At 42.9% G+C, this 27,032-nt stretch overlaps 2 protein-coding genes across 2 annotated transcripts; one reads left to right on the top strand and one right to left on the bottom strand.

The window, feature by feature from the left end:
• Window positions 1–1,655: 1,655 nt before the first annotated feature.
• Window positions 1,656–8,674, bottom strand: LOC310853864 (uncharacterized protein). The gene is made up of 5 exons (XM_083758339.1): window positions 8,175–8,674; window positions 7,059–7,605; window positions 4,994–5,220; window positions 3,221–3,649; window positions 1,656–2,272 (listed from the first exon to the last, which is right to left on the bottom strand). Exons 1-5 carry the CDS (start codon window positions 8,564–8,566, stop codon window positions 1,819–1,821), a joined length of 2,049 nt encoding a protein of 682 aa, XP_083614465.1. The 5' UTR covers window positions 8,567–8,674; the 3' UTR covers window positions 1,656–1,818.
• A 784-nt stretch (window positions 8,675–9,458) lies between these two features.
• LOC310854379 (septin-10-like) lies at window positions 9,459–26,306 on the top strand. Its single transcript, XM_083758986.1, has 10 exons — window positions 9,459–9,573; window positions 11,463–11,571; window positions 12,300–12,495; window positions 13,060–13,246; window positions 16,940–17,101; window positions 18,820–18,916; window positions 20,039–20,207; window positions 22,268–22,400; window positions 23,373–23,548; window positions 25,502–26,306. The coding sequence occupies exons 1-10, from the start codon at window positions 9,541–9,543 to the stop codon at window positions 25,515–25,517; spliced, it is 1,278 nt and encodes a 425-aa protein (XP_083615112.1). The 5' UTR covers window positions 9,459–9,540; the 3' UTR covers window positions 25,518–26,306.
• Window positions 26,307–27,032: the final 726 nt, after the last annotated feature.

The raw sequence follows: 27,032 nt of genomic DNA, 5'->3' as shown, positions 1-27,032 counted from the left end.
GCAAATGAAAGAAAATTAACACTCACCTTTTAGTTTCTCTAATAACAACCTAAAACATCAACCTTGGTTGAAAAAAACTAAAGTTGTCCTTTAAGGTTAGGGTTAGGTTTAGGTATAGTTTTACTGAGGTTAAAACAGTTTCCGTGCCGGGAATGGATTACTCCAGGTTAATGTCGCTGCCGTATCGGACATACCCGCCTTTTGTTTTATGTGTTTAATCCGCCGTAATGTAATGAATCAAAAGAAAATCCGTCTTCGTCGCGGAGTATGAGACTGGATGCCTTCGCTGTGATGACGAAACCGGAAATCGTCACATGCTGTGGGCTGCTAGGGCTTCTGGGAAATTGAGGCCAATGGAAATGCATTGGGTGCAACGCCTCATTGAAACCAATCTTGTGTGCGTCTTCCGGGTGCACCAAGATGGTGGATGCTACACACAGATCATAACAAACCACGGGAGCTTTTTTTGATGGATTTTCGCGGATTAAAAGCCCAAATAATTCAGCGTATGCTCTAAAGGTAATACAACAATCTCGGCAGTGAAGGGGGGTTGATTAAAATGCGGGTTAATCGTAAAAAACAGTCAAACTGTTAAGGTTAGGGTTAGGTTTAGGTATAGTTTTACTGAGGTTAGGGTTAGGTTTAGGTGTAGGGTTAGGGTTAGGGTTTTGAACCTTTACTCAAGTAAATTTTGAATAGCCAGACTTTTACTTGTAACAGAGTATTGATACCTTTACTTAAGTACAAAACAATTGTACTTAATTGTACTTCACTGCGCTACACTAACAACTTAATGTTGTTCTAATCTAGAGGACATGATCACATCTACGCTTTGCACCGTCATGCCTACATTTTAGGTTATGGTCTAACGAGACACCAGTGTGACTGACACTAAGAGGCATTCATTGTTTGGGACTGGATAGTTTTGACGTGAGTAAGCTTAATCGTGAAGAGCAATGTTGATGTTTTCGACAACAGACATCACTTGTGCCATGCATGCCATAATACCTGACCTCAAATCTCATCACATAAGTATTGGCTAGATGTGATTTTGCATCTTTGCGTAATCTTTGTATATACCGGTATGTTAGTGGTTCCTCATCATTTCAGGCCCCGATTCCCCAAAAATAACATTTTTTTGAGATTGAGATGTTACATATAATGTAGTTTGACTCGGTTCCACAGATACATATTGTGAAAATCTATAACCGATCTACAAGCGATGCGAGGCGTTGTGAGCTTGTAGATCGGCTGTTTTCACAATTATTCTTATATTATTTGACAATTTGGCCAATGTCTCACCGGTTTTTATAGTATAGTACTTATTAGATTGCTTTTGATGCAGTAATGGTCTTTTTTGCAATTTTTAGTAGTATTAAAAAGGACTTAAAAGTCCTTAACCCATTCTGACCGGGCACCCATTTTGGTGTCAGCATCATGTTATGCTTTAGCTATTTAAAAATAGCAGATCTACAAGCTCATATCGCGCCACCGAGTGGCGCGATACGAGCTTGTAGGTCTGCTATTTTTGAAAAAAATCGAAGAGCGACTGACATTTCTAGAATCTGATCTCAGGTCAGAATGGGTTCATCAGACCAGTGTGTGTCCGGCGGAAACCTCGTATGAATCTGATCTCAGGTCAGAATGGGTTAAATTGTCACTTCACAAGTTCACAGTCATCTGGGAACCCCTCTCCCCCCAAAACAAATCATGTGGGGACCCCACTCTGGTCTCGACCCACAGGTTGAGAACCGCTGCGTGCATACAAGGTTCCGTTGAGCAGCCTCCGTGACGTCGTTTACCGTTTTTACGGCTCTCTTACCCTAAAAAGTTTGACTTGGGCCTACTAGATCTGAACGAGCCCCGGCTACGGGTCGCCTTGAGGTCCTCCGCGTCGGTGAACGACACGCTGTGGACGATCTTCGACGTGCGGTCCCTGAGCCTCTGCAGCTTGGGTCTCATCTTGTCGCTCAGGGACGATTTCCTCCGGACGGGTTTGCTGCGCCTCTGTCCGTCCGTCGCCCCGTTCTCTGGTGTGCCGTCGTGGTCGCCGCCGTCGTCGTTGCGGTGGTTGTGGTGGTGGTGCAGGAGTCTCAGGGGGTTCAGGTGCGGGTGGAGAACGTTGGAGAGCCTCCGGCGCGCCCCGGCGGCGGCGGTCGCTCCGTTGGCCGCGTCGCGTTCCCCGGTGCCGGTGGCGGAGGCGGCTCCGGCGATGTCTCGTAGGTCTATCGTGGCGTTGTTGTCGGTGAGATACTGACAGGCTTTCTTCCCACTGTAGGCAAGGCAAGGCAAGGCCATTTAAAAAAATTTTACAACACATTTCAACAACACAGCAATTCAATGTGCTTTACACGGAACACATCGGGCGCACGGAAACAACTATAAAATGGCTGTAGGATGTATAAGACAAAATAAGTAAAAATGAATAGATACAGTTACAGTGCAGAAGAGAAAAGAGAAGAAACGTAACTTGATCAAAGACGACAGCAAACAGAAAGCTCTTTAGTTGTGTTTTAAAAGCAGACCTGCAGTTTTTTCCAGATATGCGGTGCATAAAAAGTAAAAACTAAATGCTGCTTCCCCATAGCTTTTTTTTTGTTTTAGGGACAGAGAGAGCAGACCTTTCCCAGATGACCCGAGAGGTCTGGATGGTTCATGATATTGTACAAGATCAGAAGTGTATTTTGGCCTTAAACCATTCAAAGCTTATGCTGCGTTCACACGGACAGACGCAAAGATACAGTCTACCATTCATTGTCAATGGAAGCTAGTGACATGACGATGCAAAGACGCAATGATGCATATACAGTAGCTGCTCCAAAAGCTATACAAAGCTACAAATTGAAGCTGAGCTGGTGGGTTCAACTTCCAGATTCAAAGCTGCAATGAGTGCAGCCGTGTGAGCAACAGATTTTTACAAAAGCAACGCAAATTATGCTGTGATCTTTGTGCCTGCCCATGTGAACACGGCATTAGTTGAAATAATTTATTTGACACACGGGGAGCCAGAAACCACACCAAAGGTTCGAGACGGTTTTAGCGTTCGTCCCAGCCGTGTGTGACATGTCCTGTTTGCACGTCGACCCAAGTGACTCAACTGGTTCAATTAAATGGCCCAAACCACACCATGCAACTACTCTACACCTGTTTGGTTGCAAGGAGTTGCATGGCGACCCTTTTTGGTGTTATTTGGGCTTTAGGATGAAGGATGAACCCTGACCTGTAGTCCCTGACCTCCACGTCGGCGCCGTAGGCCCCCACCAGCAGCTTGAGCACGTCGGCGTGGCCGTGCATGGCGGCCAGGTGCAGCGGCGTGTACCCGCCGGCGCCCGAGCGCACGTCCACGTCGACGGGCACGGCGTGCTGCCGGGCGAAGTTGACGACGAGCGCCAGCAGCTCGGCGCGGCCGTGCTTCGCCGCCCAGTGGAGGCACGTGAATCCCGTCACGAAGTCCCTCCTCAGCAGCAGGGCGGGCTCGTCGGTCAGCAGGTCCTGCAGGCCGGCCCACTGCCCGTCGGACGCGCACATCATCCAGGCGTGCTCCAGGGGGTCCAGGGCCACGGGCGCCCGCTCCTCGTCCCCGGCCACGGAGGAGGACGCCAGGGACGAGGAGTCCCCGTCGCTCCTCCACGAGTCCTTATTATTGCATCTTGATTAGACATGGTAAGCAAGAGGTGTAAAGTAAGTAAGTATACTCCAATTTACAATACTTTTGCTTCTACTATTTTTATTATTTATTAACCCATTCTGACCTGAGATCAGATTCTAAAAAATGTCTATTACATCCTGACAGTTTCATTATTAACCCATTCTGACCTGAGATCAGATTCTAAAAGTGTCTTCGATTTTTCAAAAATAGCAGACCTACAAGCTCGTATCGCGCCACTCGGTGGCGCGATACGAGCTTGTAGATCTGCTATTTTTCAATAGCTAAAGCATAACATGATGCCAACACCAAAATGGGTGCCCGGTCAGAATGGGTTAAGCATACATTACCCACTTCAGCCCTATATTTCAGCCAAAATATAGCCGATCTACAAGCTCACAATGCGTCGCATCTGCTATTTTGTACTTTCTTTACTTGTAATGGAGTAGTTCTACAGTACATTGCAGTATTGATACTTTTACTTAAGTAACAAATGTGAGTATGTTTTCCACAGCTGCAGGACTACAGAACTAAATACCTCAATATTGATATTGCGATATAATATATTATTGTGAAGATAATGCACAGAGATCTCATATCTGTAACGTTAGTTTAGATAATGTATTTAAAGGTATATTCAGTGATTTCACTTAATTCAAATATCACTTATTTTTTTGTTTTGTTGATAATGATAATTTTTAAGTTTGATAATCCTCCCTACTATAGAGTGTGCTGGCCATATAAGGAGTTCCTCCCTGTCCCCAGTTAACCCCTGGGGGTCAAAAAACCTTAGGTTTCGTTTTTGACTCTCTATCCTGATTGGACGAAAGGCTGGGTCCCACAGCCAAAAACGAAACCTAAGGTTTTTTTTAGTGAAATCACTGAATATACCTTTAAACAATATTATAAATTATTATTTATATTTGGCTATTTTGTATATTTTGGACAACTTTTGGTTGCAGTATATGTGTATAAAAGAGACCGTATCAAGTCTCACTCACAATAAATAATAATACAGATACATTGACCATGCAGTGGTCATAATGTGTCAGTAGCAAAGACTTGGTCTTGTCTGTGGCAAATTCTTAGATTTTTCTTTTGTGTGACATCACTATGACATATTAGTCCAACTAGTATAGGCCTACTAGTGGTTCTCAAATGTTTGATTTGCAATTAGGACCCCCTTAACTCGTACGGTTCCATTTGAACATTGTAAAGACCTGTTATGGTTATATGCAAGGCTGGTTCTTTGTGCTTCTGGCAATATTATTGTCCACTCATTTGGCAAAAAATGGAAAATTCGACAAAACATGACCACCACAAGCCAGCATGGCGATGACCCCTGACCTTGACAGATGAGAGGAGTTCCTGTGCGCCATGCTACGGCGCACCTGCGGCGAGTTGTTCATCATGACCTCGATGAAGTTCTGGCGGCTGCCTCTGGGCGTGGCGGCGGCGTTGTCCTCGCTGCCCGACAGGCTGCCACGACGGGAGGGGGACTCGTCGTCGTCCGATGGGCGACCGGACCGCAGCCTGTGCTGTGACCCCGTGGAGTTCCGGCGACAGGACGAGACCTGTGTAGTGATTAATATAGGTGAATTAGTGATTAATTAACATTAACCCATTCTGACCTGAGATCAGATTATATAAACGTCTTCTACATCCTGACAGTTTTCTGATAAAGCTATGTTTCTATGTCAGTCGTTCTTCGAATTTTCAAAAATAGCAGACCTACAAGCTCGTATCGCGCCACTCGGTGGCGCGATATGAGCTTGTAGATCTGCTATTTTTCAATAGGTAAAGCACGACATGATGCCAACACCAAAATGGGTGCCCGGTCAGAATGGGTTAAATGAATATGAATGAAATTAGATATGTCACCAGTTAATACAGATCAGTCTCATAAACTCTGAGGCAAGGGTCATAGATGATCATCCAGCAATATACAAAAGACGAGATTTATTTCAAATCAAGGAAGTTTATTTACTAAAATATATGCCATATATAGGCGATATGAATGTTCCAATACAGCCGTACAAGTGTAATTACTGCTGTGGTCCCTGATTAGAACTTTAGGTGCTAAATAAGGTATACTAATTTGTTGTGAGCTCATATAGCCCATTCTGACCTGAGATCAGATTCATTCGAGGTTTCCGCCGGACACACACTGGTCTGATGAACCCATTCTGACCTGAGATCAGATTCTAAAAAAATGTCAGTCGTTCTTCGATTTTTCAAAAAATAGCAGACCTACAAGCTCGTATCGCGCCACTCGGTGGCGCGATATGAGCTTGTAGATCTGCTATTTTTAAATAGCTAAAGCATAACATGATGCTGACACCAAAATGGGTGCCCGGTCAGAATGGGATAGAGAAAGAGAGAGAACGAGATGAAGAGGTGCAAGGAAAGAAAAGACAGTATAGTTCAAACTAAGAGCCCTGTCGATACGTTGATGAAGATAGTCCTATTGCCATTAGACATGACATCAGATAATGAGAACAGACCAGTTTGGACAGGGGTCACTTCTCTAGTAGCGTTCTGGGCTGGTCTTTCTCGTCTGTTGGAACAACTTTTCTTCACACTCCTTGAATGTGTAAACAGATCTGTTTGGGGCATTTGACATCTGGGGTCTGGGGCGCCCTGGGGTCAACTTCTCCTCTATTCTTGGCAATTGCTTGTAGAGTCATGCATCAGCGAAATAGTCGAAATAGTTTGGATCAGAGAATGGTTGGATCATAGTGGAATATTCAATTTATAATAAGTTGACATTTACTCGAGTAGGCCTATATATACTGTCACACCATATCACACCAAACAAGTATGCTCACTGTATTAGGAAGTAGGAACGTTCCAAATTCAGACATAGGCCTACTTAAAAAAAAAGCTGTAGCCTATTTTGTCCAAAATGTAAAACAAATAATATATATATTTCAAAGATGGTCTTAAGTAAAGTACAGTATACATGATTAGAACATGTATAAACATTTGACAATGAAGGTCTAATATTTATAATTACTACAAACTGATCTAAAATCAATTCTGGGACATATGAACAATACGTTGAAGGACAAATTAAGTCTGATAGAATGATGTGCTTAACTAGGCTACTACCATTTTTCAAGTATATAGCCTACGTATTTATTTATTTTTTACATTTTGGACAAAATAGCCAATTTTACATATGGTGCCCATGCGTGCAGTTGTCCCACCTATCCTTTATCCAATCAAGCAAGCAATCAATCAAGTATTGTATTGTAATTTGTAGCCTATTGTTTGTGATATGGATCTTAATTCCTGTGTCTGAAATAAAGATTGATTGATTCAATCAATCAAGTATTGTATTGTAGCCTATTGTTTGTGATATGGATCTTCCTGTGTCTGAAATAAAGATTGATCAATCAAAAGCGTCTACCTGTTTCGACGTGGTGGTACCGTCACTCTGGACAAAATTACCGGTCCCATGACTGTGATAAAGTCCGGGCAAGTCGAACATGGATCCATCTGCAGCGGCGGGGAGAGGCGAGGCTTCGGTGATGGCAATCTGCGGAATGTCAGGCGTGGGTTCCCGGTTCGCCTGAACCGACTCGCCGCTGCTCTTCTCACTTGTACACCCCAGCACGTTCCCCATGTCGTCGACGTCGACGACTGGTTCCCTCGCGCTATTCTCGACCCCCTCCTCGGCCGCAATGACAGGCGCTTCTTGTTCTTGCTGTTGACACTGACAGTCTAGTTTCTCCTCATTCCTGTTGTCAACCAAAATGGTTCCACGAGAAATCTGTGTCTCGCCTCTGCTCGGCTGTTGATCATTTCCGTAACCTGAGCCTGCAGGTGGTACTTCTGCATGGAGGTGGCGGTGCGTCTCGCCGCTTGTGGCGCTTTTCTCCCCGCTGCGCTCCTTCGTGCGCTCCGTGCGCGCCTGCTGCTGCTGCGGTGTCCCAGTGATCTCCACCTCGTTGTACCTATATGCAGTGGTGGATGAAAAAGGTATAGAGATAAGAGATAGAGATAAGTCTGGTCTATGGCTATTCAAAATGTAGGCTATTGAAAGTAGCTTTAATATACTATAGCCTATACTTGAGTAAGTGTAGCCTATAAAAGTATTGGCATCAATATAGGCTACTTTTACTTATACCAAAAGTAAAAGTGCTCAATATGCCAGAATGTCCTCATTTCACAAGTTCAAAGGCCTACAAATCATGATTTCAAATTTCCGAAATAAAGGACTGACGTGGTACTATGTCAGTATATGTTTTCATTTTGTGATAATCTAAATCTGCAAACAAACTATCCAAAAGCTATCATATAATGGTATAGTGGCATAAACAGGTAGGCCTATAGCCTACCTAAGGCAAATATATATAGGGCAGGCCTAGACAGTGGCTATTTGTCTCTGAGGGAAAAAAAAGTATATTGAAACTAAATTGGACTAAAATAATAATAAATAAAAAATATCAACATTGTAGCTGATCGTACTCAAGTAGGCCTATAGCCTATACTTGGCTACATGACATTCACTTCGTATACTTGCCTATATTCTACATCCTTCTGGACAGCAGGACACGTACCCTCCTGTGACTGTCCCAGCACCGGCACTGCCCCATCCGTCCTGGCAGCACCTGCCCCGGCGGTCCCGATGCTGGCCTCGTCGTCTTTGACTAGTATTAAACGACGGTACTTTTTCTTCAGACAGACCCATTTGACGGCGTTCTCGTCGCTCTTGACGAACGCGACGGTGTCCACGTAGCCCTTAAACATCTCCCGGACGGTGGCCCTCTGGTCGGGGTTAGAATCCGGGGGGAACACGGCTTTAAAGTGCTCCAGCAAGTCCTTATTCCTCACCCGGCCGCCCCGGACCGTTAGGAAGCGGAGGATCGCGTCCTGCGTGCACTCTGTCGCCATCACGATCGGACCTCCGGTCATTTGCCAGATATTAAACGATATGTTTGTTGTTTGTTTCCTTTCAATCGCTCCCCTCCCCGAACAATTCTTTAGTTTGATACCGTCCCAGGCTGTCACTGTCCCATTCCATCACCATCACACTGACTGCATCCCCGCAGCTCTGCATTGAGAAGGTTATTCACACTGGGCTGCACATAGAGCAGCGCTGCATAGATCCGTTCTGATTCAGCCTACTTCTTAACCCCTGCAGTCTCTTGCTTCAAATAGATTTTAAAATACACCATCAGAGATCAGACGGGCAGGAATCAGGATGCTTAGGATCCCAATAGCCTAAATAATAATGCTAATTATTAGTTAACATTGTCATGTTAAATTGAATTGACAAGTAATAAAGTTGTCTTTATCTTTATCTTTATAAAGAGTCTGATTCTTTTCGACTGAGCGACGACAGAGACATGGCCTATCTATGCGTATCATCTCTATATTGTCCGACAGGCGGCGTTCTCCGCCTCCTAGCAACCGATCCGACGACGTTGCACACGTCCGCGAAACTGCGACACGTGGACCGCCATTTTGGATCCGGGTCGGTCAATACGTGGACGAAGGAAAGGCGCGCGGGAGCCACAATGGCGTCCTGTTTCACGCGAACCTAGAATTAGACCGTACCACTATCGTAAGGTAATGATGAACGCTCTGCTCCATTTTATTTGACAAAGGGTTTGAAACGGAAACACGAATCAATACACTAATATCGGAAGCATTCATCATCAAAAGTAAACGGCAAAAATGTAGAACCTTTTCGTTTATAAGTTATTAAGTTAATATAACACAGTTGTTAAGCAGTTAAAACTGTACAAACATCCCCTGCATGCTGTGGAAGTGAACTCTTCTGCATAAGTGGTGGGTGAAAAAAAAGTTGTTTCATTCTTGTATGTTGTGTAGAAGTTTTAAGACGATTCTCCACTTTACGACACTTCAAATACATAAATAAAAGGATGATTTCAACGGACAACGCGCAGGGCCAGGGGGTAAAATAACACTATATTACTTTATTCTGTTTATTGATTATTGGGCTATTGTTGTTTGTTTATTTTAACGCTGGGTTGTTGTTTGTTGATTAGTGTCAGAGTTTTGTTGTTAGCCACATTACATTACATTATTATTGCCTGGCTGCTAGTCTGCTAGAGACATAAGCAGTACTCACATTTCTCACTAAGTTAATTAGTAAAAGTATGTAATGCAATGTAGAAATACTCAAGTTTACTAGAAAATGTCCGGAATTAAAAATGTACTTTAGTAAAAGTACAACAGTATTGGTATCAATTAATGTAAAGTACCTGTTTGTAATGTTTACATTGGGCTCTATCCTCTCTTACAATGTTTGGCACCCAAACTAGTTAAAATAGCAGATCTACAAAGTTTTTTTTTTTTAGAATTGGCTTTTATATATTTTAAATATTTTGATATATTTTTAAATATATTTGAGAACCACTGGTTTAAACATTAGGAAACAAGTTAAAATCAGCAACTACAGTATACACTTTAGAAACGGTTACAAATGTTTGCTTAAATCAAATTATATATTCAAAGATTTGCACACATTTTCAAGATTTTTGAATAGCCAAAGAAATGTAAAACAATCATGGCATTCCACAATTCAGTGGCATGGTAATGGTATAATTTTTCCCCCAAGGAAAATGGCAACACTGATTGTAATACGCGCCATATAATAGTGCTGCACGATTCTTGCTCAAATGTGAATCTCGATTTTCCTCCACAAGAATTGATTTCACGAATCTCACACGATTCCATTAAAGGATTGTGACATTTAAAAAAAGGTTTTGGAATTGTTCTTATTTTTTTAGGTTTTCTAAGCTCAATTGCACCCAAAAAACCTGAACTTTTAACATTCAATAGAATTTCTGTGGTCTGGGGTTTTCTGGCTCAAACAGGTGCTCTGATTTGCCGGCAGTTTGTGATGTAAGAGCCTGCAAATCCCATATATGTCAATGGGATTTGCCAGCAGATGTCACTGTTTTCACTGTCTTGCCTGTTTTCATTGTAGCTCAAAAGGCTTCCAAACCCCAAAGAAAACTCCAGACCACAGAAAATCCACTGAATGTTCAAAGTTCAGGATTTTGGGGTGTAATTGAGGTCATAAAACCTAAAAGAAAAACGAAAACGAAAAATAAATTAAAATGAATGTCATAAAACCTTTAAAAGATGTAAGCTATTTTGTCTTTACTCTGTAGTTGCTGAACTACATTCAAAATGTGGCACCTGGCTCAGCCAACTACTGTGGCTTTAAACAGACAACATCAACTAAAGTCAAGTGCTTGACTTGAATCTCTCGTAAAGTGTCTTTTGTAGCCAACTAGTGCTGCATGAGTTATTGCTCAGATTTTGAAATGAGATTTCATGGGTGGTGTCTGTAATTCTGTATCTAGATGGCAATCCTTTTTTCGTTAATATGTTAATGACGTTTAGAAGCTTTAGAACACTTTCCTGGGGGTCTTTATGTGTGTAATATGAGGTTTTAGATATTTTAGATTGTAGCAGTGAGCCCAGTGTCTCTGATGTCATGGACACTGGGATCACTTACTTCCTGGACTACATGTGGTCTCAGTAAGACAGACCTCCCCTATCCACAAGGAGGAGCAGTGCACCAAAGCATTATGGGAATTGTAGTCCAGGAAGGAAGTGAGACCAGTGTCCATGACATCAGAGACAACGGGCTCACTGCTACAATCTAAAATATCTAAAACCACATATTACAGACATAAAGACCGCCAGGAAAGTGTTCTAAAGCTTCTAAACGTCATTAACATATATTCTTTTTGCAAAAAGGGTGAAGTGTCCCTTTAATCGTGCAAAGCACGACTACTACACGTCATTATGTTAATTTCCCTGTGTACAGAGTGCCCGCCCCCTGTCCTTGTCGGGCCATGTGGGCTTTGACGGCCTGCCCCATCAGCTGGTCAACAAGTCCACGTGTCAGGGATTCTGTTTCAACATCCTCTGCATTGGTGAGTAGTATGAGTACCGCGTTCGCTGTCAGCGTTTCCTGATTGTGTGAGAGAAATAGGCAGCCAGGTCTTAGGAAAACAAACCCAACAAGAAGCGACTATTATTTGGCTAAATGAGCACGTTAAACCTTTATGCTGTGACAGTACCTCGGCTATTTGAAAACGGCAGATCTACAAGCTCACAATGCGTCGCAATGTGTCACCTTGTGAGCGTGTAGATCTGCCATTTTCAGCAAATCTTCAACACAAATTTGTTACGGGAGTCCCTTGCCCAAAACATTTTCAGATGGGGGAATATAGGGACAAGCACATATTAATCTTGGGGTCCATGTGACATGACAGTATTTGAGAACCACTGGTTTAAATGATGATAATTTAAACGCAAGCAAGCCCAAATAAGAAACTACACTTACTTGGGGCAGGGGGTTTCCCTGGTATGACGTAGCGCAAGGAAGGAACATGTTACCAACCAATTCCTAGGTTTTGTGAGGGTAAGTACCCTCACAAAAACAAGTAGTAATCGTGGTCCTAGGGGACACGGGGAGGTAATGCAAACTGACAACTTTCGACAACCCCACCTAGGCTAGGGTATGGACGCTGATGCTCAGCTCAGGAGGAGAGAACGCGCCCACAGTGTCCCCGAAGCCGGGACCTTCAGCGACTAGACTACCCCCTTTGTTATATCTATCTCATCTCATGATGCCTCCTCTACTCCGTAACCCCCTCAGGTGAAACCGGCATCGGCAAGTCCACCCTGATGGACACGCTGTTCAGCACCAACTTTGAGAACTTTGAGTCGTCCCACTTGGAGCCCACGGTGAAGCTGTCGGACCAGACCTACGACCTGCAGGAGGGCAACGTGCGCCTCAAGCTCACCATCGTCAACACCGTGGGCTTCGGAGACCAGATGAACAAGCAGGAGAGGTGCGTGCGTGCGTGCGTGCGTGCGTGTGTGCGTGTGTGTGTGTGTGTGCGTGTGTGAGTGTGTGTGTGTGTGTGTGTGTGCTCGTGCGCGTCCTCGTCCTCCTGCATGATTACTTTACATCAGGGGGTCTTCAACGTTCTTTGGCCCAAGGAACCCCTAGCTCAGAGAGAGAGATGAAGCAGGGCCCCAACCTCTACATAATTTGTATAAATGTCTTTTCTCCTAAATGTCATAGATGGCTTCCCATGCAGTTGCCAGCACATTGTGGAATTCATTCATTCATTCATAATGGGTACAGTTTAAGGAAAGTACAGGTCAATACACAAATCTGCTAAGAGGATAAAACCAGAAAAAGACTTGTTTACAGAAGGGTCCTACACTTATATGCAAAAAATAAATCATATACACGGTTAGAAAAAAAGGAGAATGTGTACAGTATAGAAATACAGTGTGGTAGTGCTGGTTTTGAAGGAGTCTAGGGATTCACATTTCGGCCGTTTGTAGGGCGTTAAATGAACTTGACCCCTCGTTTGAGCTGAATCTGGGTTGAACCTGGTTTGCAGTTACCAGCACATTGTGGACTACATCGACACGCAGTTCGAGTCCTACCTGCAGGAGGAGCTAAAGATCAAGCGGTCGCTGCACAACTACCACGACTCTCGCATCCACGCCTGCCTGTACTTCATCGCCCCGTCGGGACACTCCCTCAAGTCCCTGGACCTGGTGACCATGAAGAAACTGGACAGCAAGGTGAGACGCACGCATGTGCGCACACACGCACACGCACACGTACACGCGCACACGCACACACACACACGCGCGTTTGCCTGTCAAACAAACCCGCACATTCTTTTGTACCCCTGTGTTGTAAACCTCAGTTGATTTTAACCCATTCTGACCTGAGATCAGATTCTAAAAATGTCTATTACATCCTGACAGTTTCATTATTAACCCATTCTGACCTGAGATCAGATTCTAAAAGTGTCTTCGATTTTTCAAAAATAGCAGACCTACAAGCTCGTATCGCGCCACTCGGTGGCGCGATATGAGCTTGTAGGTCTGCTATTTTTCAATAGGTAAAGCACGACATGATGCTAACACCAAAACGGGTTCCCGTTCAGAATGGGTTAAAACAATTTTGTGAGTTATGAGTTTGTAGAATATCTTGTTCACGAGTTTGGACTATTTGTGTCTGATCTACAGTCATTTGTAGTTTTCAAGCAAAGGTAAATAAATCAAGGAAAAAGTATATCAAAACACTAATATGAATAAAGAGTAAAGTAGAAAAGCGTGCATGAGGTGCTACTTGGTCAGGATAGTGGCACTGCCTGCTGGAGAAATCACTTTCATACTACAGTAGTGTGAGCAGAAAGGCGGGCAGAAGATGAAGTAGGTAATTCCATGTTTCGCTTTTAATTAATGCTCCGTACAGCGTCAGCAGTCAGCGGTGAACTATTTGGGCATCGTTCAGTGGCTCGTTGAAACCATGGCACTTGCCTGCTGCTTTGTAATTATCCCATTCTGACCGGGCACCCATTTTGGTGTCAGCATCATGTTATGCTTTAGCTATTGAAAAATAGCAGATCTACAAGCTCATATCGCGCCACCGAGTGGCGCGATACGAGCTTGTAGGTCTGCTATTTTTTGAAAAATCGAAGGACGACTGACATTTCTAGAATCTGATCTCAGGTCAGAATGGGTTCATCAGACCAGTGTGTGTCCAGTGGAAACCTCGTATGAATCTGATCTCAGGTCAGAATGGGTTATGGGTGTCGCAGGAAAGCAGGACTCAGCATGCCTGACATAGCGGCGGGGCTGAGTAAGTGCGCGCTTCTCACAGACGGAGACGTTCACGCAGAGTTTCTAGACTGACGCTTCTCTCCCTGACATTCCGTGGGAAGACAAAAAAGGGTGCGCGGTGACAGATTATGCCACGGGGGTTCGCAGAGGGGACCGTGGACGCGATTGGTTCCTGTGTATAGGTGCTGTGTGTCGTCACACCTTCCACCGAGGAGTGGCAGGCGGTTAGGTTATGCTGAAACTCGAGATGTGAAATTCTGGTTCCTCAGAAACTGTTCTGTTTTTATGCAGTGGTGTTTGTGGTTCCCTTAACGACACCACATCTACTTGACATTAGTGATTTGTCACTCTGCACACCTTGTACTGACTGTACAATTTATACGGGTGTGGCTCATATATTAAAATCATCTCTTCTGGAGTGGAATGGGGAAAGACCTGCTCCTCCTCAGTTCACTCACAAAACACACTCATCTCCCAATACAAAGGCACAGTCTATACCCTAAGGAAAAAATACTTGAACCACTTTCAATCTGGTGACCGCCACGTCATTTTAAATCTTCAGCAATTCTGGCTGTGAATACAGTTGTGCTTTGAGACTGTGATGCCTTGCTCGCTGTTTTTTCTTGGGCACAAAAAGCTTGATAAAACAGTGCTGCCATAGTGTTCGCTCCAAAATGAATAAGCCGCTCGGCTGTTTTCACTCTGGAGTGGAGGGAAACAACGTGAATGTTGGGAAGTGAATGTCTGGTTATTGTTAATCTCTCAAGACAGACTGTTGACTGACGTCAAATTCAAGGAAAAGAGGGCGCTGTTTTTCCTTTATTTTTGACGATGGGTTCTCAGATTGGGTTATTGTGGCTTAACTTGACTCAATGATAGTTGATTTGTGTGTCTGTGTCCGGTGCAGGCTTGCAGCATTAATACTTACTAATGTCTTCTTTCTCTGTGCACCCCAATGCCACAGAAGCCTTTAAGTGTTATCTGACCTGGGTCAAACCTCCGTATATGGAGCTGACATGTTCTGCCATTCCAGAATTATGTTGACCTGTCCATTCAAACTCTAGACTAGTTCTCAACAGTTCGGAAAATTAAGGCCCGGCCCTACCTGGGCACTCATCAAACCCTGTGCACCCAAGACACTTAGATCTCCATATGAGCTCTGCATACTTAGATTGTCCACCATACTGAATTGAAATGTGCTCAAAACACAGTTCTATGCACAATCTATGGACCAATATAAAAACTCCAGGCACAATAAATGTGCTTTTTGAGGGGCGCTAGGCTAGCCACTTATGACATGAATCGTTTTCCAGCCAAGTCTATGGACTTTAATGTTTGTTTAAGACAAATGACGTAAGACATTTATATATTGGCCGATATAAATACAGGGGGCGCCCCTCACTTCACACAAGTCTTAAATTCGCCCGGTCATCGTTCATCGCGACAGCAACCCGCCATTATATGCGTATGCCAATAAAACAGTAAATCTGTGCCTGGTTTGCTGGGACCAGATCACATAAATGACCATATGTCTTACGTCATCATTTAGAGCTAGTCATATACGTATACTATATACATAATCAGTAAAATAAACTAGCAAATTGTGCCTGATCTGCTGGGACCAGAGTATGTGGTGTGTATATGTATGACTAGCTCTAAATGATGACGTAAGACATATGGTCATTTATGTGATCTGGTCCCAGCAAACCAGGCACAGATTTGCTGTTTTATTGGCATACGCATAAAATGGCGGGTTGCTGTCGCGGTTTTTGGCACAAAGTAACCACAGTATACCGCTAATCAACTTACAACTACATACTCTATATAGTATATGTATATGTATACGTATGTCTTACGTCATCATTTAGAGCTAGTCATACGTATACTATATACATAATCAGTCAAATAAAATAGCAAATTGTGCCTGATCTGCTGGGACCAGAGTACGTGGTGTGTATATGTATGACTAGCTCTAAATGATGACGTAAGACATATGGTCATTTATGTGATCTGTTCCCAGCAAACCAGGCACAGATTTGCTGTTTTATTGGCATACGCATAAAATGGCGGGATGCTGTCGCGGTTTTTGGCGCAAAGTAACCACAGTATACCGCTAATCAACTTACAACTACATACTCTATATAGTATATGTATACGTATGTCTTACGTCATCATTTAGAGCTAGTCATACATATACACACCACGTACTCTGGTCCCAGCAGATCAGGCACAAATCTGCTGTTTTATTTGCATACGCATCAAATGGCGGGTTCAATCAGTTTATATACCTTTTTTTTTCATCACATATCAATGATTTATTTTTCTTTGAAAACCTAAAAAGGGATAAAACTGTATTTCTTATATAGATAGAAACTTGAACCATACTTAATAATACTAGGTGTTTATATGCATAAAGTAGGTAGGCAGCAAATAGTTACACCTAATAATTTTACATTTCAAACGTTCCTTCACAGATATACTGAGATTTGACAGTTTACAGCGGTCGAAAGTACTTGCGCGCTCTGCTTGCGCACTACTAGTGTGCAACAAGCAAGTATGCACTCGACAGAGTGCAGTTCTAGTTTTTAATAGATTTTTTGTTTCTATGAAAAGTAAATCAAAAGAGGTGACTTCTCCCGGCAGGTCAACATCATACCGGTCATCGCCAAAGCGGACACCATCTCCAAGAGCGAGCTGCACAAGTTCAAGCTGAAGATAATGAGCGAGCTGGTCAGCAACGGCGTCCAGATCTATCAGTTCCCCACGGACGACGAGACCGTGTCCAGTATCAACTCCACCATGAACGTGAGTGTCGGGCTGCGTTGGGCATCATGTGGGGTCCGCGGACCCCCAGCAACACTTTAGTTTTAACCACTTCATCCATTTACACGCTAGGCCATTCAAAAATAGCAGATCTACAAGTTCACAGCGCGTCAAAACCTTTGAAAGAAATATTGAAAATGTTTGGATAATGGTTTTTCGTTTTTCTTTCTCTTCTGGGGTTTCCCCTGGCACGAAACCCCCAGGTGGGGGACAAATACATTGGGGTTCTTGGCTTGAAAAAGATTAACCCATTCTGACCTGAGATCAGATTCATACGAGGTTTCCGCCGGACACACACTGGTCTGATGAACCCATTCTGACCTGAGATCAGATTCTAAAAAATGTGTCGTTCTTCGATTCTTTCAAAAATAGCAGACCTACAAGCTCGTATCGCGCCACTCGGTGGCGCGATATGAGCTTGTAGATCTGCTATTTTTAAATAGCTAAAGCATAACATGATGCCAACACCAAAATGGGTGCCCGGTCAGAATGGGTTAAGAACCACTGTACTAGACCTTCATAGCATTTTCATGTGCCGTTAGTAATGATGGGAAAACGCATTCATTTAATACGTTGATGAAGATGTATTTGTGTATTCGCTGTGACAGCCCAAACTGTATTTGATTATTTAATTAAATGAATTAAGATTTATTACAAACTGTAACTGCTGTAACCATCGATTTTCAAAGCCTAAATCCTCATCTATATACTAGGCTAAACCAGTAAACTTAAAAAAGTGGGGGGGACAATATTCGAGTTCGAGACTTGAGACTAGGATAGGCTATATAGCCAGAATGGGCATTGCAGCGAGAGGCAAGCATGCAGCAGCAGGCAATACACAAGGACGACTGCGCAGCAGCCAATACACAAGGACGACTGCGCAGCAGCAAATACACAAGGACGACTGCGCAACACAATGCAGCAGCAGCCAATACACAAGGACGACTGCGCAGCAGCAAATACACAAGGACGACTGCGCAACACAATGCAGCAGCAGCCAATACACAAGGACGACTGTGCAACACAATGCAGCAGCAGGCAATACACAAGGACGACTGCGCAGCAGCAAATACACAAGGACGACTGCGCAACACAATGCAGCAGCAGCCAATACACAAGGACGACTGCGCAACACAATGCAGCAGCAGCCAATACACAAGGACGACTGCGCAACACAATGCAGCAGCAGGCAATACACAAGGACGACTGCGCAACAGAATGCAGCAGCAGGCAATACACAAGGACGACTGCGCAACACAATGCAGCAGCAGGCAATACACAAGGACGACTGCGCAACACAATGCGAACGGTGCTAGAGAGAAATAAATAAACCCAAATGATCCCCTCTCCGGCGCCTATGAGTGGATGTAGGACAAACTCCTGTATTTGAAAAAAAAAAGAAGATAAAAAAAAAAAGCCATTATGATCATTTGAATTACTGGCATGCTAGAATGTGAAACAAACAAATGTATGTATGTATGTTCTATTACATGTTACACCCACCATTTAAATTATTATTATTATTCCACAATAATTGTAATTGCGTCGCTTCTGGCATGTAATCGGGGCACGTTTGTTTTTTACTGTTTGAGACCGAAGACGAATTTCCACACATGGACAATAAATGAAACTAACTAACTAACTAACTAACTAACATACGGGTTGAAAATGATGCAGTGTGTGTGTTGAACTTGTTCCAGGGGATCCTGCCCTTTGCTGTGGTTGGCAGCACAGAGGAGGTGAAGATCGGGAACAAGATGGTGAAAGCTCGCCAGTATCCCTGGGGCGTGGTGCAAGGTAACCTGACCTGCTGATCTCCTTCATCCAAGGTTAATGGAATAAGGTTAGGAAGCGAAGACCGTGTACGGTGGACTCCATGTTGCTCCCTGGAAGGAAAGAAACATGCGCAATGGGCTATAGAGCGTCGCAGTCCTGCCCCCTTTCCTGACGATGCCAGGCCCAGGAAATGAATCCCAATGCATTTTTCCCATACACATTTCATTAAGTATTTATTTAAAGACCTTTTAAGTGTCGTACAAAGCCAACTCGAGTCGTGACAAATCATGGCAACAAACACCATATTTTGGACCAAACAAATAATTACAAAGAGGAAAAACAAACAAAACTGCCGTTTCTTTCTACTTTCTAATTATTTGTTTGACCCAAAACATTGTGTTTTATTGTCATGATTTGTCACGACAAGAGTTGGCTTTGTCCGCGGCGTAAACGTCTTTAAATAAATACGTTCTGAAAAGTCTATGAGGAAAATTAACGGGGATTTATTTTCCGGGTCTCACGAGGGGGGCGGGACTGCGACTCTCTATATGCAGCCAACACTTCCGTGTTCAGCTTCCTTGGTCTCAATTGCGGATGCTGCTTTCCTTCCAGGGAGCAACATGGAGTCCACCGTACGGTCTTCGCTTCCTAACCTTATTTCATTAACCTTGCCTTCATCCAGGAAGCACTGAGACGCTGATTCATCCCCAAAGCTGCATTCCAACACTGGAATGCTTTTCAGGCTGAGACTCCCCAAATAATCATATTTGAACTGGGGACCCCCAAAAAGAATCATATTTGAACCGGGGACCCTCCAAAAGAATCATATGTGAACTGGGGACCCCCAAAAAGAATCATATTTGAACCGGGGACCCTCCAAAAGAATCATATGTGAACTGGGGACCCCCAAAAAGAATCATATTTGAACCGGGGACCCTCCAAAAGAATCATATGTGAACTGGGGACCCCCCCAAAATAAATAAGAATAAAAAATAAGAATTGTAGGAGTTGAGACATTACATTTTGTTCGACAATGAGATAAATATTGTGAAAATTCAGAAGCTCACACCGCCTAGCGTTGCAACTTACAAGTAATTAAAACAGAGCATTTATTTTACTCCCACCCCCACCCCCCCTTCCCAGTGGAGAACGAGAACCACTGTGACTTTGTGAAGCTGAGAGAGATGCTGATCTGCGTGAACATGGAGGACCTGCGCGAGCAGACGCACACGCAGCACTACGAGCTGTACCGCCGCTGCAAGCTGGAGGAGATGGGCTTCCGGGACACGGACCCCGAGAGCAAACCAGTCAGGTACGCTGGAGCAGTGGTTCAGCCTGCGGACCCCCATTTTAACCCATTCTGACCTGAGATCAGATTCTAAAAATGTCTTCTACATCCTGACAGTTTTCTGAAAAAGCTATGTTTCTATGTCAGTCGTTCTTCGGTTTTTCAATAGCTAAAGCATAACATAATGCTAACACCAAAAGGGGTTCCCGGTTAAGAGATATGCCACTATGCCAAGAGAAGATTTTTACGGCTCTAGCAGTGATTCTCAACCTGTTTAATTTCAAGGACCCCCCAGTTTGACATGCATTCGTCTATGGACCCCCATTTAATGGCATTTCTACCTCTGGGACCCCCAATTTATAATGTAAACTCAATGTGAATCATAGTTAGGATTCTAGGAACCAAATGGAACCTCAATGTGAATTTAACTCTCAGAGTTACAGACCCATAAGGGTCCATTTTGTTCCTAACTATCATTTAGCTGGGGACCCCCTGGAACTCCCTCAAGGACCCCTGGGGATCCTCGGACCCCACTTTGGGAACCACTGAGCTGGAGGACAGTAGATATGAGTTAAAAAACGTTTAGCTGGGAAATAATATTATATTAAAAGATTTGCACACGTTTTCACAATATCCCCAAAAATAGCAGCTTTGGTGTACTGCTCCTCCTTGTGGATAGGGGGAGGGCTGTCTTACTAACACAACTTGTAGTCCAGGAAGGAAGTGAGCCCAGTGTCCATGACATCAGAGACACTGGTCTCACAGCTAAAATCTAAAATATCTAAAACCACATATTACACACATAAAGACCCCAGGAAAGTGTTCTAATCTTCAAAATGTCATTAACATATATATTTTTGCAAAAAAGGTGTCCCTTTATTTAAGACATGAGACCAGATTCTACAAATATCTTCTAAATCATGACAGCTTTCTGAAAGAGCTATGTTTCTATGTCAGTGCTTCTCATTTAATTTCAAGGACCCCAAAAGATTATATGTAATTGGCCGCCAACCCCCATCTGAAAATATGTTGTTCCAGGGACCCCCCAGAAGTAAAGATATGAGTTAAGAAATAACAGATCTTCAAGCTCGTAGCTGGCTCATATGAGCTTGTAGATCTGCTATTTTTCAACAGCTAAAGTATAAAATAATGGATAATAAAAGTGGTTAAAAGCCAATGGCTACGTTTACATGAAGGGTGATCATTCCGAATAAATACTTCTGAATAAAATACATCCGATGTAATGTTTTTTGCCGCGAGTTTACATGGGAAATGGTCATTCCGAATGAGTGTTTATATGGAGAAGTGATAGAAGACATGATACATGTTAATTCACGTGAAACTACGCCACCTGTTGGACACATAAAATATAGGCAGTTCATTCATTGTGACTTTCAGACGAAAGACGACACTTTGAAATCCCATCATTTCATTCCGCAGTAGTTTTGAGGCTGCTGCTTGGATAGGGACGGACATACATATTATGTTTACCGTCTTTTTTTCCCCACCTGCTGCGGCTCCCCTTCTCCGCTGGGAAGGTGATCATCTCGTTTTTATGTGTAGCCTCCTTTATTATCTACAGCACGGCCAGGGCACGCAACACACTGATTATTATTGTCGGGTCGCTCGTTATTTTTGAGAGAGAGAGAGAGTGTGAGAGAGAGACCGTTGAACACACACACACACACACACAAAATGCACGAAATAACACGCTCTATGTGCAAACTCCTCGGCGCGCCTTGGATATGAGGCTTATGAGCGCCTTGGAGTTGGAGCGCAATGGAAATGAGCATGCTCAGAAAGACCAGAATGAATTTACATCCGAAGCAGTGTATACATGAGTCCAATTTTCTTTCAATCGCATTGAACATCGGAGTAATCCGGCCAGTGACATCGAAATGGTTTTTAGATCGCATCGAGCGTTTTCATTCGGATGTAAGTTTTTGTAGGTGTTTACATAACAACGTTTAATAGGATTGAACTTCTATTCGGAATGAAAAGGGGATTTAACTGCTCATGTAAACGTAGCCACAGTGACACAGATGCGTTCCAGTATCTTCTAATCCCTCCATGCATCCCCCCAGCCTGCAGGAGACCTACGAGTCCAAGCGTCTGGAGTTCCAGGGAGAGCTGCAGCGCCGAGAGGAGGAGATGAGGCAGTCGTTCGTCCAGCGCGTGAAGGAGAAGGAGACGGAGCTCAAGGAGAAGGAGAGGGAGGTAAAGAGAGGACAGACAGCAAAATGTTGATGTAGTTTTAGTCATAGTCTTTTTGCCAGGTGCTTGAAACGTGCCTGGACTACATTTGCTACTTCTCTACTAGCGACTGTAAAGACGACACTTTTTCATGATTGGCTGCCTATAGGGCATGGAAAGGAAAGGAGGGGGCATTTGTATTTCTAACACAGTTACTTGCGCAAGCAGAGCGCAAGTACTGCGATCGGCTGGGTATTATGTATGTATGTCGGTGTTCTTGGTGACGTAACTAAGGTACGTTTCAAGGTTGGTATAAGGTCAATAACGGGTCTAAAGGATTTAGAACAGCAGTTGTATTAGACATTAGTTAGTAGCGCTCAAAGTAGAGACACAATACAAAGCGGTGATGCCAGTGGCACAAGTTGGCATCTCGACAGAGTGCATTTCTAGTTCATGTTCATGTAAAAACATACATGTACATTAGCCACTTCAGCCCAACACACACTTCTACAAGCTCACAGTGCGGACATCACAACGCACCGGCTTATTTGTTCATCCCAAAAGGTCACGCTACAAAGATACAAAGAAGTGTGTCTGGTTGCCTATCCCTAATTGAATATTGTTCAATTAGAAGAGTTGAGTTGGGTATGTCACCAGCGTATACTGTCCAAAAGCGCACAAATGCCTTGGTAAGAGTCACCGGCCGATCGATGGGGAAAATAGAGAGTTGTTGCATGATTTAAAAATGTTCAATGATTTAAGCACTGGACTGCAATAACAATAGTCTGCTTGCCTATAGCAAGAATTACCTCACACTTATGTGCTGTGATATCTCACTTGGCTGACCAGTTGAAACACTTTTAAACCCATTTATCAGTGATTTTGCTTTTTCTCGTAGTTACTGCACATTGGCTTTATAGGGCACTTTGTAGAAGAGAAGAAAATACTGGATTTGTGTAAAATAAATAATGTCTGTCTGTCTCTCTAACCAATCAGCTGCAGAGTAAGTTTGAGCAGCTGAAGCGCATGCACCAGGAGGAGAGAGCCAAGCTGGACGAGAAGAGGCGGAGCCTGGAGGAGGAGCTCAACATCTTCAGCAACAGGAAGGAGGCGGAGCTTCTGCTGCAGGGCCAGTCCTTTAACAACCTGAAGAAAGACAAGGACCGCAAGAAGTAAGGCACGCACGCACGCACAGGGCCAGTCCTTTAATAACGTGAAGACAGATAAGGACCGCAAGAACTAAGGCACACATACACACACGTGCACACACACACAGTCTGTCTTTGGGTAGTCTCTCCTGAAGTGCCCAGCTGGTATATTACATCTTTTCTGATGCAAGTTGTCCCTGTTAAGCACCAACGAGCCATTGTGCTGGCTGAAGTGTGCATGACATCTCTTTAGTGTAAAAGAAGCATATATAGTATTATATAATCACAATAAATACATCAAGTTTTGATAGTGTTGTTAGACGTAGTGAGAGTCTCTTTCATCTCACCATCTCAAGCTGACGTTATTCTTGACCCATTAAAACCAGGGAAAGCATCTCAAATGTATCCACATTACACCTGGCATATTTTATACTCTGACTATTCAACAATTGCAGATGTACAAGCTCATAGCGCATCAGTGGATTTGCTGTTTTTTTAAGAATCAAAATGTGTCCAAATCTTTGATTATTTATATATTTTAACCCATTCTGACCGGGCACCCATTTTGGTGTCAGCATCATGTCATGCTTTAGCTATTGAAAAATAGCAGACCTACAAGCTCATAGCGCGCCACCGAGTGGCGCGCTACGAGCTTGTAGGTCTGCTATTTTTGAAAAATCGAAGAACGACTGACATTTTTTTAGAATCTGATCTCAGGTCAGAATGGGTTCATCAGACCAGTGTGTGTCCAGTGGAAACCTCGTGTGAATCTGATCTCAGGTCAGAATGGGAAAGGGAACATTTTCTGTGGGTTAGAACAAAACATTTTCAGGTGGGGGTCCGCAGCCAAATACATATCCTTTTGGGGGTCCTTGACATGAAAAGGTTTGAGGACCACTGATATATAGAAACACAAACTGATAGGATTTTTAGAAGGCATTTGTAGAATCGGCCTCATGTCTTAAAGCAGTGGTTTTCAACCCTTTTCATATCAAGGCCCATTATTTTATTCATTCATTTGAGCCACGGACCACCATTTGATGACATTTACCTCTCAGACCCAAAATGTCGAATATTTTGTTGTCGTTGAATAAGATTGTGTCTACAATTCCATGCTTTTGGCAAATTTTTGATCAAAATAACAATTCTTCTACATTCTCTAATTGTGTAGACTTATTTTAAATTAAGTAATACAGATGTTTAACAATACTTTAACTCTTGAGAGCGTAAAATGAAACCAATTGGACCCATACGGGCTCATTTGGTAAAAAAAAGAAATTCTCCAACAGTTTGACTGTTTTACACGCTTAATCCGCATTTTAATCAACCCCTCTTCACTGCCGAGATTGTTGTATTACCTTTAGAGCATACGCTGAATTATTTGGGCTTTTAATCCGCGAAAATCCAGCAAAAAAAGCTCCCGTGGTTTGTTGTGATCCGAGCGTATCATCCACCATCTTGGTGCACCCGGAAGACGCACACAAGACTCGTCTCAATGAGGCGTTGCACCCCATGCATTTCCATTGGCCTCAATTTCCCAGAAGCCCTAGCAGCCCACAGCATGTGACGATTTCCGGTTTCGTCATCAAAGCGAATGCATCTACTCTCTATCTCCGCGACGAAGACGGATTTTCTTTTTATTTATTACAATACAGCGGATTAAACACATAAAACAAAAGGCGGGATTAGCGGGGTTGGCAGCGACATTAACCTGGAGTAATCCATTCCCGGCACGGAAACTGTTTTAATCACTTGTCATTACACACGCACCCATGCCTTGGTTGGCCGTCCCACACGAGCCACCACGGTCTGCTAAACGGATGTTATGCTGTTATGTGTTTTGCCAAGTTATTTGTGCCGCCGAGTATTTTGCCAAAGACATGCTGTGCTTGGCCATTACAGTCACTTTGATTGGCAGTTATACATGCAAATATTTCCTTTCAATGATTTTACTTGTCTCTTTGTTCCTCTTCTTAGCTCTGGGTTCATGTGAAGAAATTAAGATGACAGAAGATCACTGCTGCCACACGACAATCCAACATTGCACAATCATCGCCACCATTACGGTTTTATTTACTAGTAATGTAAAAGTGTCAAATCAAATGTATTGATCTATTAGCCTTGTGTACTATTGTGTTTTGCTGCTACAGCTAGAGGGCGCCAAAGGCTTAGAATTATAAGCCCAGAATCCAAGCGCCTCAAGGGAGCAAATGGTGTATGATATAATTGACTCAGTCGTGCCTTTTGAGTTCATTCTATAGGTACATTTATATAGATGACTTGAAATCAGTGTTGATTTTGAAAGCTAATTTTGTTTTAGTTTTAGCCTTTGAACACATTTTCATTTCGTTTTAGTGATATTTTAGTCATCTGAAAAGTTGTAGTTTTAGTCTAGTTTTATGAAATGCAGTATTTGCCACATCAAACATAGGCCTACACAACATTCTGTCTTTTTGCCCAAGAAAATATCTTCCCTAAAAGGTCATTTAAGTCTTTAATAATCATCCAACCAGAAAAAGTAAGCACAAATAGATGACATTTTCCCAAATAATAAATATCTTAATTCATCATATAATGGACAGTAAAACAAACAAACAACAAAAAACATCTTTAGTACCAATGAGTACCACTGCATCTACCTATTTCTAAAGCCAATGGTAAGGTCCCAGAATGTAACTCAAAAAGATCTTTGACTTTTCAATACATTTTGTGTGACATAAGGTTCAGGACCATGATGATTTAACAATACTAAACATGGTTGATTTTCACCCAGACAATTATATTTTTGGGGTTTGGGGTTTCCCTGCCCACATCCCTGTTTTTCTTTTCTACAGGCATGCGTTCGGGTGAATTTCACCCGTGTTTAGTGATCGTGATAGTGAAGAATCCCGTACGCCCACACTTTTTTTAAAGACATTTTCTTCACTGAAACATTCTCACATGTCCCAGGAATGGGAGGACCAAAGCAGAAGTTCCCCAGCTTCATTATTGTTGTTTAGGTTATTTTTTTAAATAATTACCATGTTTTTACACCACGATTTTACACTATATCTTTTTTTGTTTTCTTTTTTGTGTGTGTGAAAGGTCACGATGAAATATTAAAGAATAAAGAAGAGTACCTCAAGTTGCTATGTATTGCTGTACTTCAATATATTTTGATGAAAACTATTTAAAACTTTGGCTAAAATATACCCATGTTTAGTGATGGTGTGACAAAATGTAAGTTTAGTGTTCTAGGGTTAATAAGACGCTGTGTTCATATTTTGGTTTCAACAGCCCATGTCTCTTTATATTTCAGGAACATAACAAGTGTAAGTTGAATTCTAAATTCACTAAAGTAGCCTACAAAATCGGTATCAAAATGTAGTAATATGTAGTGGAGTAAAAGTACAATATGTCTGAGATGTAGTGGAGTGGAAGTAAACGTATTGGAAATTGGAAATACTCAAGTGAAGTACAAATACCTTGAAATGTTACTTAAGTACAGTACTTAATTAAATGTACTTAG

The sequence above is a fragment of the Protomyctophum parallelum genome, assembly GCF_964188405.1.
Source record: "Protomyctophum parallelum genome assembly, chromosome: 23".
NCBI lineage: Eukaryota > Metazoa > Chordata > Actinopteri > Myctophiformes > Myctophidae > Protomyctophum > Protomyctophum parallelum.
The sequence above is the reverse complement of the archived record's forward strand: the minus strand, read 5'-3'. Positions and strand labels throughout refer to the sequence as shown.

What these genes read in the sequence shown, in the direction of transcription:
- LOC310854379 (XM_083758986.1), top strand. Translation starts at nt 9,541, where the DNA reads ATGATTTCAACGGACAACGCGCAGGGCCAGGGG. An exon ending in CAGATGAACAAGCAGGAGAG is followed by an intron (nt 12,496 to 13,059) that starts GTGCGTGCGTGC and finishes CCTGGTTTGCAG; the next exon opens with TTACCAGCACATTGTGGACT. An exon ending in TCCCTGGGGCGTGGTGCAAG is followed by an intron (nt 18,917 to 20,038) that starts GTAACCTGACCT and finishes CCCCCTTCCCAG; the next exon opens with TGGAGAACGAGAACCACTGT.
- LOC310853864 (XM_083758339.1), bottom strand. Translation starts at nt 8,566, where the DNA reads ATGACCGGAGGTCCGATCGTGATGGCGACAGAGTGCACGCAGGACGCG. An exon ending in GTACCACCACGTCGAAACAG is followed by an intron (nt 5,221 to 7,058) that starts GTAGACGCTTTT and finishes ATCACTACACAG; the next exon opens with GTCTCGTCCTGTCGCCGGAA. An exon ending in AACTCCTCTCATCTGTCAAG is followed by an intron (nt 3,650 to 4,993) that starts GTCAGGGGTCAT and finishes TGTCTAATCAAG; the next exon opens with ATGCAATAATAAGGACTCGT.